Source organism: Ascaphus truei, chromosome 1, assembly GCF_040206685.1.
Source record: "Ascaphus truei isolate aAscTru1 chromosome 1, aAscTru1.hap1, whole genome shotgun sequence".
Lineage (NCBI taxonomy): Eukaryota > Metazoa > Chordata > Amphibia > Anura > Ascaphidae > Ascaphus > Ascaphus truei.
This window is the reverse complement of record NC_134483.1, coordinates 473,887,755-473,902,344: the sequence shown is the minus strand read 5'-3', so window position 1 is coordinate 473,902,344 and position 14,590 is coordinate 473,887,755. Positions and strand designations below refer to the sequence as shown.

Genomic DNA, 14,590 nt, shown 5'->3' with positions numbered 1-14,590 from the left:
AAGACTTATAAAGTTATCAAATGCATGTGTGAAACACAGAGAAACTTGTACATCTATTTAGGCTGATGGTAGAGTGGTAGAGTCTTTGGTAGATAGTAGAGTCTTAGTCACTAAGTGCTGGAACTACCAGAATATACCGTGCTTAACCTGAGGCATTGCTACACACAAGCGCGCATGCAAATATGGAACGATGAAGAAGTTCTGGTATATCATGCGTGTTTCTGCATCCATCTCCCTCTGTCATTGGCCGATTCTATCCTTCACCTCAACAACTGATTTGCAATGAGGACAGCCAAATGTCAGAGAAAGCAGTCATTTTACATGTGCCATCTACTTTTTTCAATCCTACATCCCGCAAGGGATATACTGTGTTCACAAGGCAAGTTACTACAATGTTTTAGTTGATGGAGTGCAGGGGCACAGCCAGAAATTCAAAGTGAGAGGTACAAAGTTTTTGTTTTGTAAATAAATAAATCAATGTGCAGCATATCTGCTTTATTAATGTACTGTACAGTATTTATTATTGCACACAAAAGGAATACATTATTTCAACTTACAAAGCCAAGTCTAGTTTTCTTTTATGATGGTATCTTAAAAACCTCATCCTCGTCTATTCTTATGTTTTTAGAAATATAAAATTGACATTACTAAACTTATTTACAAATATAATAACTTTTTATATAGCGCTTTTTTTTCCCCCAATGGGACTAGCAAATGTAAAGCTAGCAGTTACAAAAAAAATAAAAAAGAATATTTACTGTAAAGCTATAAAAGAAAGCCAATATAAAAATATGGAATGAACAGAATATAGCATTGAATGATAATGCAAGTATTGAATGCCAGATGGTTGCGGCTCACTCATCAAATTCTTCTGATAAAAAAGCAAGTCTTGAATCGGGTTTGAAAGATTTCCAGAGATGGGGCCTCTTAGACCATATGACGCAGAGAGTTCCAAAGGGTAGGAGCAGCATGGATATACCTCTTTAATGCATGCCAATATTAATTATAAGCAAAAAGATGCTCATCAACGTTAGCCTAAGTGGAACAGAAACCAAATAAAAGCTTAACCCAATCAATTATCAATTGTAGCTGGCAAAATAAATGCAATAGTACCACTGTTATCAGGTCTGTGCAATGTGCATTCATATTACCCTGCCCTATATAATGAAGATATTTCATGTTGTAGCATGTATCTTGGGTTTCTTACATGAACATTTTGAAAATAAAATGTAGTATGAGCGATAACACTTAAAAAAAAAAAAATAGAGCCTTAATAAGTACGAGAACCCATACCTCTCCAGACATGTCGGGTGCCAAATTAATTGTAGGCCACAGAGAAGAATAGATACTAAAAAACACAATCCAGAGTACAATGCTCCCCCAGATCGCCACATGACTGAACTGTTGGAAAAAACAAATGGAAAGTTTTACATTAAACGGAATATGGTTCGAAAAATACATTTTGACAAAGAATGATTATTTTTGTATTGTTTTGGCAATGGTGCTGTTTTACACTGGGTAATGATAGAAAATAAGATATTAGAACGTGCCTATTCCGTTTCCAAGATACCAAAGGAAAATTCACTAAATACATTGATGCATTGCACTTTGCTCCTTCTTTAAAGTAGCTCGGACTTGCAATTCAATTAATCTTTTTTATGATGGAGTACCTAAATAAATTGTACTTTGCAGCACTTTGCTAGAGTTTAAAACCCTAGTATTATTTACATTACTTGATGGCTGTAATGAACCATCATAAACCCCATAGGGTGGTCTTGAAGCAATACCATCTTTTTAGTACTGTATATATGCCATGTGTTGATAAAGTGCTTACATGCGTGTACATAATACATTGAATATGCTACAAAGTGCAGACAAAATAACCTTTTTACACATACTGTATTACAAAACATATTTTGGGATGGTGACAATTTCATTTCAAATGGAGCAGTTTAAGTGTAGGTCCCCGCTGCAGCCTACAGCGCGCTTGACCACGTGCGCGCCTCTCACCAGCCCCTTATTTCCTCCCTAGCTGTCCCCAGTCCCTCATCGCTTCCTGGCTTACTGCACACTGTGACACGTCAGCCAGCAGGGGCTACAACAGGATTGTGTTCCCAAGCTGCGACGCGTCACATGGTGCGCCAGGCAGCCAATCGGAGACTGGATCTGAAGCAGTAATTTTTTTTATTTTTTTTTAAACCACCACCCCCAAACAAACGAGCTTTGTTACAAGAAACACACAGGTTTGTAAAGTAAATCCTGGAACTCCAAATGATACAATAACGTAATGTTGGCTATTTCGGGACAATAAATGAGGTGTAACAAGTATTTGTTTGAGAGTTGGGAGATTATCTGGACAAACTTTCTCTTGGTGCTATTTGCCGCCAGTCTCCCGGTCCATTTGGCACCTGCATCTTATAGTGGTCTTTTAATTTATAAGAGCACAGTATGTAAAATGTTCTGTTTTCAGTAAAATGTACCATATCACTTCAGTATTTGCGTTCATTGATCCAGCTAAAAAAAAGCTCCCTTCGGAGACCGCGGTGAAGTGCTGTGCACGCGCCTGCACGTGCAGTGGGGCCTTAGTCAAAAAATAATAAGGCATGTAAATGTAATAGAGGCAGGTAAATGGATAACGTAACTGAATTGTTAAGAACTAAGCCATTGTTTTTTTTTACAAACGAGATCAATAATCATTGAGTGAGCAAGATAAATAGTTGGCTAAATGATCAAACATGGGAAAAAAAAGAAACACTTTTTTTTTAGAACTAAATTAGGTTTAAGCAATAAAATAACCATCGACAAAACTGGCTTAACATGGACAACGTTAAGATAATGCTTTAACAAGAAATACACTAAGGGCCTCATCCTATAAGCAGCGATAAGCCCCTTATCGCCAAAAAAGCCTACAGCGATTCAGCAAGCCCCAATAAGCTGGCAAGAAGAGCAAATATCTCCATTTTTTTTTGCTGAGAAAAAAAAAATGCCAAACGCGCGGCGCGATAAGCCACTTATCGCCAGCCTCTCAAACTTACTCAATCCTAGTATCCCCGAACAGCTTATCGAGGATCATCGCCGCTCTAGAATGGAGATTTCCTCTCCAAATTGTCCCTCCACAAAAAGTTGGCAAGAAAATGGTGAGAAGCTGCCGAGAAGCAGCGAGACGGCACTTAGAAAAAAAAATCATTTTTCCTGCATCGGACTGTTGCCGGGAGACCCAGAGCTGATACCCATTAATATCAGCACCGGAGACCCCCGGCATGAATCTGATGCATGAAAAATGCCTCCTAGGCCACCAAAAACCATTACAATATTTAATAAACAACAATACACAACCCACACCCTGTGCCACCACATAAAACATTATTTATTTATTTTAGACACAGGATTAATACCACAGGAGGGCGGGGGTCCCAATGGGGTCCAAGGGTGGTCCCTGTGGGTGTCTGGGGTCGTCCCCACGGGTGTCTGGTGGCCCTCGGTGGTTACTATGGGTGTCTGGGGGCCCTCAGGTGGTCCCTGCGGTTGTCCAGGTGCCCTACAGAGGTCCCCGGGGGTCCTCAGGTGGTCCCCGCTGGCCTGCGGTACCATTCCTGTATTTAAAAAAAGAAAAAAACATGGCCTACTTTTCAATAAATAAACCTCCCCCCCCCCTCAAACACATACAGTGCAGTAATGTGCAAAATAAATATTATCCCGATATGGATAATAGATTATTTGTCCATTATTAACCACAACATTAGCCAGGCAGCATAAATAAAGTAAATAAAAACCGCTCTACTTAACCCTGCCAACATGAAGAGCGTCCTAGTCAGCATACTGCAGGGCCATGTCCTCCGTTGCCAGAAAGAATACATAAAAATACAATCTAATGGCCCCATGCCCCTTAATCACCATAGCGGTAAATAACCGCTACAGTAATTAAGGGGTTAACCCACCATACCCCACTACCCATCCGGGAGGCCTAACCACCCACCCTGGACCCACCTTGTACCCATTGATTGGCATAGTAGTACATCATGTCCATATAATATGTGCATGATAAGCTACTATAGCAGTCAATGGTCACCCTAATACAAAAGCATGAATGTCTAAAATACACAATAATAAAACAGACACAACAAGCACCTAAATACCCAGAAACAAAATTAAAAGCACTAGCCAACCAAGCAATTAACCAAATAAAACCACTAGCCAATCAATTAAACTACTAGCCAATCAATTAAATAAATATAACCACTAGGCAATCAATAACATAAATCATACCACAAGTCAAAAAATACATTTACTACCTAAAAGCAGTAACCAACACAACAATGAATTCATACAACCACTAGGCAACACCAATTAAAACCAGTAGCCACCAAAATACAATATCATTAAATAAAATCGCTAACCAATCTGCAAAAAATAAAAAAACAAGACATCACAATTCAAATCAATTTAATCTAAACAATAAAAAGAAATAGAAAATATAACAGTCAATAGAACAAATGCATTTGCCAAAAAATGTATTGGCTCCCACTGTATTCATCTGTACCCTAAACAGGCACAGATGAATACATTAGCAGTCAATGGGCAATGAAAAACATAAAAAAAGAAAAATCCAATCAAAAAACCTGTAAAAATAAAAAGTACATACATTCAATATTTATCTTACCTTTAGAAGCATTGGCCCTACGAATCCCGGTGAATCAGGAAGCTCTCGTACGGTGACGTCACGAAACACAATCCAACGCAATCCACCGTGAAGATCTGGAACAGGTAACCAAATTCTTCTTTTTTTAATCTTCCTCTTTCTTCATCTGTGATTATTTCTTGATTTTCTTTATCTTCATCTGTTAATCCAATAACCCCATGTTAAATCCATGATGTTGACCCGTCGACTTCTTGAGCTCAAATGAGACGTCCCGGCCTTAAATATGGCCTGTGATGTCACATTTGGGCGGCAAATAGTTCACACGCCATCTGATTGGCTGTGAAAACCATGTGCCCTTTTTTTTTATGTGACATCATGAAAGGGACTGAAGCGAGCTAATCAGAATGGCTGTGCTTCATTTCCCTTTAACATGACCACCAAATCCAACCTGACTGCTGTCACATGGTACTTCAGCCAATCAGATTGTGATTTTTAAAAAAATCTATTAAATGCATTTTTTGGCTAGTGGTATGATTTATGTAATTGATTGCATAGTGGTTTTAATTCTTGTATTGAATGCCTAGTGGTTTAATTTTTTTAATTGATTTGCTAGTGGTTTTATTTAGTTAATTGCTCAGGGACCACCTGAGGACCCCCGAACATCTGCGGGGACCACCCGGGGGCCCAGAGACACCCGTGGGAAACACCTGAGGGCCCCGAGACACCCGTGGGGATGACCCGGGGACCCCCAGACACCCACGGAGACCACATGGAGGCCCCAGAGTCTCGTGGGGACCACCCGATGGCCCCCAGACACCTGTAGGAACCACCCGGGGTGCCCTGTGGGACCCACGGACACTCGTGGGGACCACCCTGGGACCCCTGCCGGCCAGTAATATTAATCCTGTGTCTAAAAAAAGAAATAATGTTTTTTTGTGGGGGCACAGGGGGTGGGTTGTGTATTGGTTTTTACTACATATTTTTTTTACATTTTCTTACTAGTGTAGATGAGCAGGGGGTCTCCGGAGCAGAACCATGTTGATTTCTGGTCCGGGGACCCCCTGCTTCCCTAGATACAGGCCCATTATGGGGTGCCAGTATCTCCTATACATGTAAATGTCCTGCGTCACCGAGACATTTCAATGCATAGGAGATACCAGCACCCCATAATGGGCCTGTATCTCGGGAAGTAGGGGGTCCCCAGACCTGAAATCAACACAGTTCTGCTCCAGAGATCCCCTGCTCATCTACACTAGTAAGAAAATAAAAAAATATGTAGTAAAAATCAATACACAACCCACCCCCTGTGCCCCCACAAAAAACATTTTTTTTTTTTTAGACACAGGATTAATATTACAGGCCGACGGGGGTCCCAGGGTGGGTAAAGTAGGTTTAGGAGGACTACTGTAAAGTCTTGTAGGGCATCCATTCGCAACATCATTATACAGGCCACACAGACCCCCTTTGGACCAGATCTACAAAAGGGTGCTAAACCTTAGCATGCAGTAACGCACATTTCTATGAATATCTACCTATTTATCTTACCCTCTCTATGAACTTGGAGTTCTCTATGAGGTAATCATTATCTACTTTGTGTTGCCAAGAGCTGCTGCAGCATGTACAGAGTTGCGTTCAAGAGTGGGTAACTCCACTTTGAGCTTTTGGCACGGCAGGTTGTTAGACTGTGGCAGGTGACACAAGGCATTACCAGCTGTGTAAGGCTGCGGTTATAGTACTGGCCACGGCGACTGCGACGTTGCGCAGCGTAGTACCAAGTACATGCATTCCGTCGCGGGTCCCCATAGTGGGCACGACGGCTGATGTCACGTGGTCGCGATCGCTGGAAGACAAAGGATTTAGACTTCTTCAGCGATCGGGGAGTGACATCAGCGGCACGTGAGCGGTTCAGCCAATGAGGGCGAACCGCTCTCTACCACGCCTTCGCCACGTAGTCCCCTCTGCCATGTGTATTACTCAACAGGTCTGTTACAAGATACACTCCTACTGTGTGAAGTATCCTACAGGGTATTTTTCAGCACAGCGTTCTTGAGGAGTTTCCTAAAGCCCTTGCCCTCTGCAAAGCATATCAAGTGCAAGCATTTTAGACAATTTACTATTCAGCAAAAGGATCTCACTGTGTGAGCAACGATAAATGCACACCCTATTGAAAGCTACGCCAACAGTGGGTTTATGATTTGGACTATTTGTCATCGCTGGTTATCTATACATCACACTTAGCCCTTTCCCCTGTGCTTATGCTGCCCAACACCACAGCTAGTAGTAGCCCCCACTTTACCATCGCTATTACCATCAAGTACATCATCATGATGACCATCATCACCACCACAACCCTCTGAGTCATGTGATCGACTACCAGGAATTGTGCCATATTCGCTTAAAACTATGCTACTGCTTGTGCCCTTCCCGTTACCATGTAGCCTACGATGAAGGCAAAATATAGTTTATAGGCTGCACACCAAAATAATCATAAATATACCTGGTTACCGGTGCTCCTGGTTCAGGGAATACCCGTCAAGAAAATCCAAGGTCACTGTATGAGAGGACGACTCAGGGCACTGCGGATTTAGAATAATTAATTTATTAAAATCAGAATAACAACGTTTCGGCCATCCAAGTGGCCTCTCAAGTGTCTGATATCAGGCCACTTGGATGGCCAAAACGTTGCTATTCTGATTTATTAAATTATTTATTATAAGTCCGCAGTGCCCCGAGTCATCTTCTCATACAGTGGCCTACGATGAAGGTCCATGTGCCATATAACTGCAGAGGTACATCAAAATAGCATGGCACAAAAAGTTAACCTTACTCCCATCTCACAGCCTACGTAAAAAAAAAAAGAAGAATTGGAAAAACATGGTGGCGAGACCGGTTGCTCGGCTTTAAAGATGAAGATGTTCTTAGTACTGTTGACCTAAGCGTCCTTTTTTCCACATTGGTGGTGAATTTGTTCTCCTGATGAGGAAAATGATGGTGTTGGTAATACCTGCCTTTCTGTTTAATTTGTTTTTCATACTAGAGGGTGTTGCTGAAAGTCAAGTATAACCACCACAACCACCACCACCACCACAAAAACCACAACAATAACCACCACCCTAATCTTTTGCCAATATTAGACAAATATTTTATTACAGAAATTTTGCAAAATATAAAACATGAGCTAAGCAAGGCACAAATCGCTTGGGCACCCTGGTTTGGCCATGCTAAAAAAGGTTTGCGACCTCATGCTTACGTTGTGCTCCACCTCTAATAGAAAAATATGAAAACGTAAGCAGACTTTTTTCCCCCCCCATTGGAATGTTCCAATTCAGGTGATGAATCCCAGTACTTCAGTCATTCAAAATAGATACCGACATGGTATCGCGGTGCTAAGCGAGCAAATGAACATCTATTATAGGCCATCATAAGCCCATTTTTCTGAAATGTGGACTCACAATGGTAAGACTAGACTGGTTTGTTTGCCGGACACCTCCGTTCAATAGATGTTTTGGAGGATGATAGAATGTTGAAAAAGATTCACATCTAGAGGAACAAGGTTGCTTCAGGCTCTTCTTTATGTCAGCCACTTAATGCAGGCCTGTCACATGCCAGCAGTATATTATTAAAAGTGAAAATTAAAAATCAAGGTCATTGTGGGATTTCTAGTGGCCAACATACTATTTATTGTTGTATACGGCAGTGTGTATGAAACTCAGTGTATAAATTACAAGAATCATAAACCCTGAAGCGTTTATCAACTTAGTTGATATATGAGGCAAAATGACATTATACTGGATTTGAATCTGGTTCTCACTTCTCTCCAACACATCCCCAGTCCAGGTGGTACAGTGGTGGCTAACAAACGCTCAATGCTTAACCACATTTTCTGCTAATATACACCATACAGCTACTGTGTACATTTCCTTTCTTTTCACCGTCAAGATGCCTTTGCAGTTGGAGACTTGGTGTTCCAGTGGCATTGAATGTGATACACGCAAGTCTACATTTCTCAGTGCAACTGGTATGTAATGTCGATACATCCCCATGGATTAACTAAAAACATGGGAAACAGCTGACTTGTCTACTAATTAGTACCACATACCTAGAAGCAAAGACCACCACATTGAAAGAGGGTAACATGAAATGGCTACAATTTGTATTGATTTGGTGAGTAGATAACGCCCAATTAAAAAAAACATTAATTATTTCAAAGGAAAGGCCTATGTAAATTATAACAATAGTTGTAGTATATCATATCAATTTAATACATCAATTTGGCTTTATCATAAAGGTTGAAATCCAGGGAAATACATTCCTGTCTTTTAGCTCAAAATTCATGAGGAAGGAAGAATATTTGAATGGAGCTCAGAGCTTCAGTCATGGAGACGATTGCTTCCCCACATATTGAATAGGGCTCTTACTGATTACAGCAGTGGCTCTGATGTAGGGGGAAATCGTTCGAATAACACCGTCAGCACTATATCTTATCCAATAACCGAGAAGTGGACAACTCCAGCCCTCAAGATCCACCAACAGGTCAGGTTTTAAGGATATCCCTGATTCAGCACAGATGGCTCACTGATTGAGCCACCTGTGCTGAAGAAGGGATATCCTTAAAACCTGACCTGTTGGTGGACTTTGAGGGCTGGAGTTGGCTAAAAAATTAGATTGAAAGCTCCTCGTGGATATGCCTTGCAACTTGACATACTAGATAAAGCAACTAGATAAAGGGAGAAAGAGTGGCTCAGTGAGTAAAAACACTGACTGGCACCGAGTTTGAAGCAGGGGAGTCTGGTTCAATTTCCGATGTCGGCTCCTGGTGACCTTGGGCAAGTCACTTTATCTCCCTGTGCCTCAGGCATCAAAAACATAGATTGTAAGCTTCACGGGTTAGGGACCTGTGCCTGCAAAATGTCTCTGTAAAGCGCTACGTAAAAACTGGCAGCGCTATACAAGTACATGTTATTATTAATAATGTAATGAATACACTCGGCACTATTAATTAATATATAATTATTAGTAAACCAATACATACCTACAGAGGGCGCAACGGGCAACATAAGAGTCTCAATGCCATATCATTCTAAGACTGATTTTGAGAGAAAAACAAATGACTAATGTACTATTTTGCGAAATTTTAAATAAAAAACATTTAATTGACATTTTGAAAAACATTAAGGAAACGGGATGGAAAACCTTTTAGGTCCTAACAATATGCTGAGTTTGTGCAATTACTAAGAGCATCACGGTGCTTGGATAAAAAATACTGTACATATCGCATGGGAATTATGCAAATTGACTTTATAATTTAGAAGTATTTTGGAATGATTTCACATGGAATAATAATGATTCTTTCCTGCATAATATCTGAAGGTTCTTTCTTTTCAAGTGTTAGAGTATTAAAAAAATAGAAGATTCAAATGTGCTCCAATACGTGACAAAATAATTGAGTATACAAGGTTTTAGATGGTATTTTTAAGATGAAGTGACCAGCATAAATGACCTAAAATTGCATTACATCATTAACTTACCAGAGTCCAATGTGAAGTTTCTAATCCAGCCTTCAAGCACACAGTTATTACAACAAACTACAAAACAAACAAAAGTGTTGTTCAATTTCTCTTGCAAAGGAGGTTACATTGACCAGACAGTATGACAGTTATAGTACCAGTAGTTATATGTATTTAATGCATAGTGCCTGATATAGGTTATATTACAATTTTCCAGACTGAAAAAGCTGTTGGTACACACTATGGGAATCCGTTACTTTATATTTGTTATCGATGTACATTTTTACTATGTCCATTTAGATGTACAGTATAATACTCTTTTTTAATGTGTATAGAATACCCGATTCAAGAAAAAACCATGCAGTAACCTCACTAACTATTGCAGCATGAGCCAATACTCAGAACATTGTCAGCAGGGCTAGGCATTCTTTTATTTTGGTAACATTTTAATGAAAGCATATGTGGAGCTGGCAATTAGTACTATGTTAACATGTCAATTTTCCCAATTTCTTTGTTACCGCTACTAAAATAAAGCAATACAGTTTTATTAAGATTGCAAATATTAAATATTCATCAGTACACTGTGGGTGATTTAGTACAGTAACACTATGCCACAAGGAATATATTATAAAGAAAAGATAGAAGGAAGGGTTCCTGGGTAAAACAGATACCAATAGCCCAAATGTTTATTTTTTAGAAGAACATAGTGGTGTCTAGATTTAACCCCTTCACGGTCAGAGGAACCCAGCAACCTATTACTCTGCTCTACTGGCAGTGAAAAGATTCAAAGCAATTGGTGTGGTATTAATATAGTATTGTATTCAGCAACACACCGTTGACCGATAATACAATATATTTACTCGGCATCCTTATAACCACTTCACTCCTCCTTCAGTGCTATGCAGCGCTCTTTAATCAGCCGAGCTGGTGAAAATGCCTGCAGAGCATTCAGTAATGACTAACTCAATGAGTTACAGACAAGCTCAACTTTGTCTGGCTTCATTGTTTTCCTGTTCACAGTGAGAAATTAAAAACACATTATGTGTTTCAACTTCAATAGACTTTAACGGGGAAAAAATAATGTAACAGCATTATTCCTTGTGGGGGCAGTTATCTTCCTCCTCCCCATTTAGATTTTTGTTTTCATTATGTACATATGTACTACATGAACTTTACCGGGGAAGAGGCTGGGCTCTGAAAGTTACAATTATTTGACTTAAGCAGAAAAAATAACCATCATAAAGATTACAGATTTTTTTATTTTATTTTACGTTTTTTTAATTACAAACAAAGACACGATGTGCTTCTCTCTATGGCACAAGCAGAGATTATCTCGGTACAAAAGATACATGGTCAAGTTAAGAATCTGGGTAATAAAAACGAATATTTTAATTGGGTTTACGTAGTCTGCTCACACATAAAAAAAGGGATAACATTCTGGAATGTTTTGAATATTTGAAACCAGAAGGCATACACGCTTGAAAACAGAAATCCTGATTGATCGTTTCAGATGAAACGGGCTTAGTGCAGTAATAGTGTTTTCGTAGTTGGTGATCAATGTATCCCATTATATATATATATATATGTATCCCATTATATATATATATATATTATAATATATATTATATATATATATATAGATGAAAAGCATTCAACATAATAAATGTTTGTAGGAGGTTGTTGGAAAAATGGGCCACAGCATAAAACAAGTTTTGCATTTCATGCAATGCTAAACTACACTAATACTGCACATTTGACCACAGTAATAGACCACAAAAAATATATATTTTACTTACAGTGTAAACAATGTTACCCAATAAAAGGTAATCTGACGTTTTTCCGTTTCCAAATATGGTATCTGTAGAAAGAAAATAATAATGACCATTTCCCCCTATTGTATACAAAAAGTAAACGTGACACCAGCAATATTCTACAAAGTTGTATCTCATTTGTAATTTTTTCCCAATATACTGTAACATGTGTTTCTAGTATACTATAAAAATCCAGGTTGGATAGCATAAAGCGAGGTATACCTTGGCAGGCAGTTACTGCAGCAAATACTGAGGCTGTATTTATATTTACTGTAGGTTAAGGACTGATATGCAGCCAAAATACTATACTGCAAACCGAACAGACCTCATGCTGGCCAAGTATGAATCAGCTACTTCTGCCTGAAGCTACTCGCATATAGGACATAAAATAACCAAAATAATCATTTCAGGTAGAATTTCTTTATGCTGTATATACATTTTTGAGGTTGGAATAGTGACCATGTTAAAACATGCAGGGGGACAGAATCAAAGTCCCTCAAATGCATTTTCATTCATTTTGCATATATTTCTGAATGTTCGCTTACACTAACCAGTGAAGGCTTTACACTGTTTACAGGATATGTTATAAATCCGGCAAAGGTATATTGTAAATATAAAAAGTCCCGATGTGACTTGTGAAATACATGATGTGCAGGAAGTCATGCCAATCCAAAATGTTTAAGTCCGTTTGCGCAAGTGTGAAACACAAAACTTTTTCAAAAGGCCATTTACATTGCTATGATGTACATTGGATACATAAAAGAAAAAGGTTTCCTTCCAAGCTACATTTCACGTGTTAAATGGTGTTTTTAAAATAAGCAACCACAACAGAGGAAAATATAATTTCTTGTGTTATATGTGCTTACTTGAAAACAATCAATTTAAAATAATGCCACTTACCATATTGCAGAGCTTTTAATGGAAACCAAAACAGGATCACGCTGTGGAACAGGCCATTGAGACAATGAACCCAAAAAACCTAAGGATAAAAAAATGCAAGCGACTCATTTGTGAAGAACTAGTCTAGCGAACCCTGACCCCCTCCCCCCCCCTTTATCTGTGTGCAAGAAGTAGAACTGTCAGGCTACACAAGTCAGACAAAGATACAATGATTTTTAACGGATAACTGAAATAATTGTTCTAACTTCACAACATAAATAAAAACAGGGATCATATAAAACAGGTCAAACTAAATGTAACTTTTTTTTCTAGAACCAATGTAGCATACTAATAAAGTGTGTATTAAATATAGGTTGACACAAGCATTAAAAAAAAAAAAAAAAACATTTAATGCCAAAAGCACATATACATAGAAGTGTTAATATTGTCCAGTATATATTGGCAAGTGATTTGCTATGGTCATTTGTATCTGCACGGCATATTAATACAACTGTAAGTACATAACAATACATACAGTAACATTAACAGAAACAATAAGAGCATGTCTGAACATATAATGAATGGTTTTACTGATCTGCAAGATGGATAAAACTTTGACTGTTCTATAATCTGTCCTTCTAGTTTGTATTGGGGCACTTTCAAGCTGTGAAAATAGGCTGCCTGGTGTACAAATCTCTCCCTCTGTGGTCCCAACGTGCTTTGGCATCCTTTGTTCACTGAATAAATCCCACTGTAGTTTGTGAGATTCAATACACCCGTAAGTGCACAACTCATTTCATTTGTATCCCCTGTTAACCCCTAAACTGCCCGTGCGCTCCCTGTAGCGGTGAACTCTCTCTCCCACTTACTGCATCATTACCACCAGATTGAAAGTGACAGAGAGCACAGGTGGGTGCAAGATAAATTAGTTCTACTTTTCTGTTTTCCTGACCGATACGTGTCACGTACTAATCCTTTAACCCCTGTGGGGCCCTTTTAACCTTTCACCCCTTTTTAGCATAACAAACATCTCAAATACATCACACTATAAATGAAATGCAAATATTCCCCAATCTATTCATTTCGCATAAATGTAAAGAAAAATAATGATCTTGAAAAAGGGGGTTGAATATGAAATTTCCAAACGTAATCCAGAAAAAACATGTTGCATATCACTGAGTGTTTTGCTGTATTTTTTGATTAATTGCAGTATTTCCTTTGTCAGCTTGTCTGTCTCAAATCACATGCACATTAACTATTTTTTCTTTCTTTTCGAGTGTTACTCTCTGGACCATAGAAGCCAAGATAAGCAACATAATACTTTCATTTTTTTCAGCATTTTACTGAAGTATAATGTCACGCCCTCTGAAGTTCCCGTCTATCGTAATTTAGAAGGTAATCTGTTTTAGGACAATAAAAGGCTGCGGAGACATAATTCATGTTTTTGCCATGTATGCTGGGAAAAGACACTGCTCTGTTAAAAGAGGCCAAGATACATGATCACTATTTTACAGAGGAACAATGCTTTTATTATTTTAGTTAGCTTAATTTGCAATTACAAATTAATGTCTGCCAGCATTCAGGATGTTGGTACATTAATTTAGAAACAGGACATTGTCTGTAAAATAATAATAAAATAAAAAAAGACCACAAGGCAGAACATTACAAGCATTTTAAACTTTCTTGGAACCCAGAATAGAGGATTTGTGTCCACAGTAATTGTTCTGCACTTCTCCTTACTCCTAAAATGCTTA

General features: G+C 38.8%; 1 protein-coding gene across 6 annotated transcripts in view; it reads right to left on the bottom strand.

The window, feature by feature from the left end:
* ATP8A1 (ATPase phospholipid transporting 8A1) overlaps positions 1–14,590 on the bottom strand; it is a 194,740-nt gene that overhangs the window by 33,772 nt on the left and 146,378 nt on the right. For all 6 annotated transcript variants that reach the window (XM_075567160.1, XM_075567150.1, XM_075567179.1 and 3 more), the window contains 4 exons: positions 12,858–12,936; positions 11,943–12,004; positions 10,168–10,224; positions 1,294–1,401 (listed from right to left, as the gene is read on the bottom strand). In XM_075567160.1, the coding sequence (XP_075423275.1) occupies positions 1,294–1,401; positions 10,168–10,224; positions 11,943–12,004; positions 12,858–12,936 (306 nt within the window). The remainder of the gene's footprint in view (positions 1–1,293; positions 1,402–10,167; positions 10,225–11,942; positions 12,005–12,857; positions 12,937–14,590) is intronic.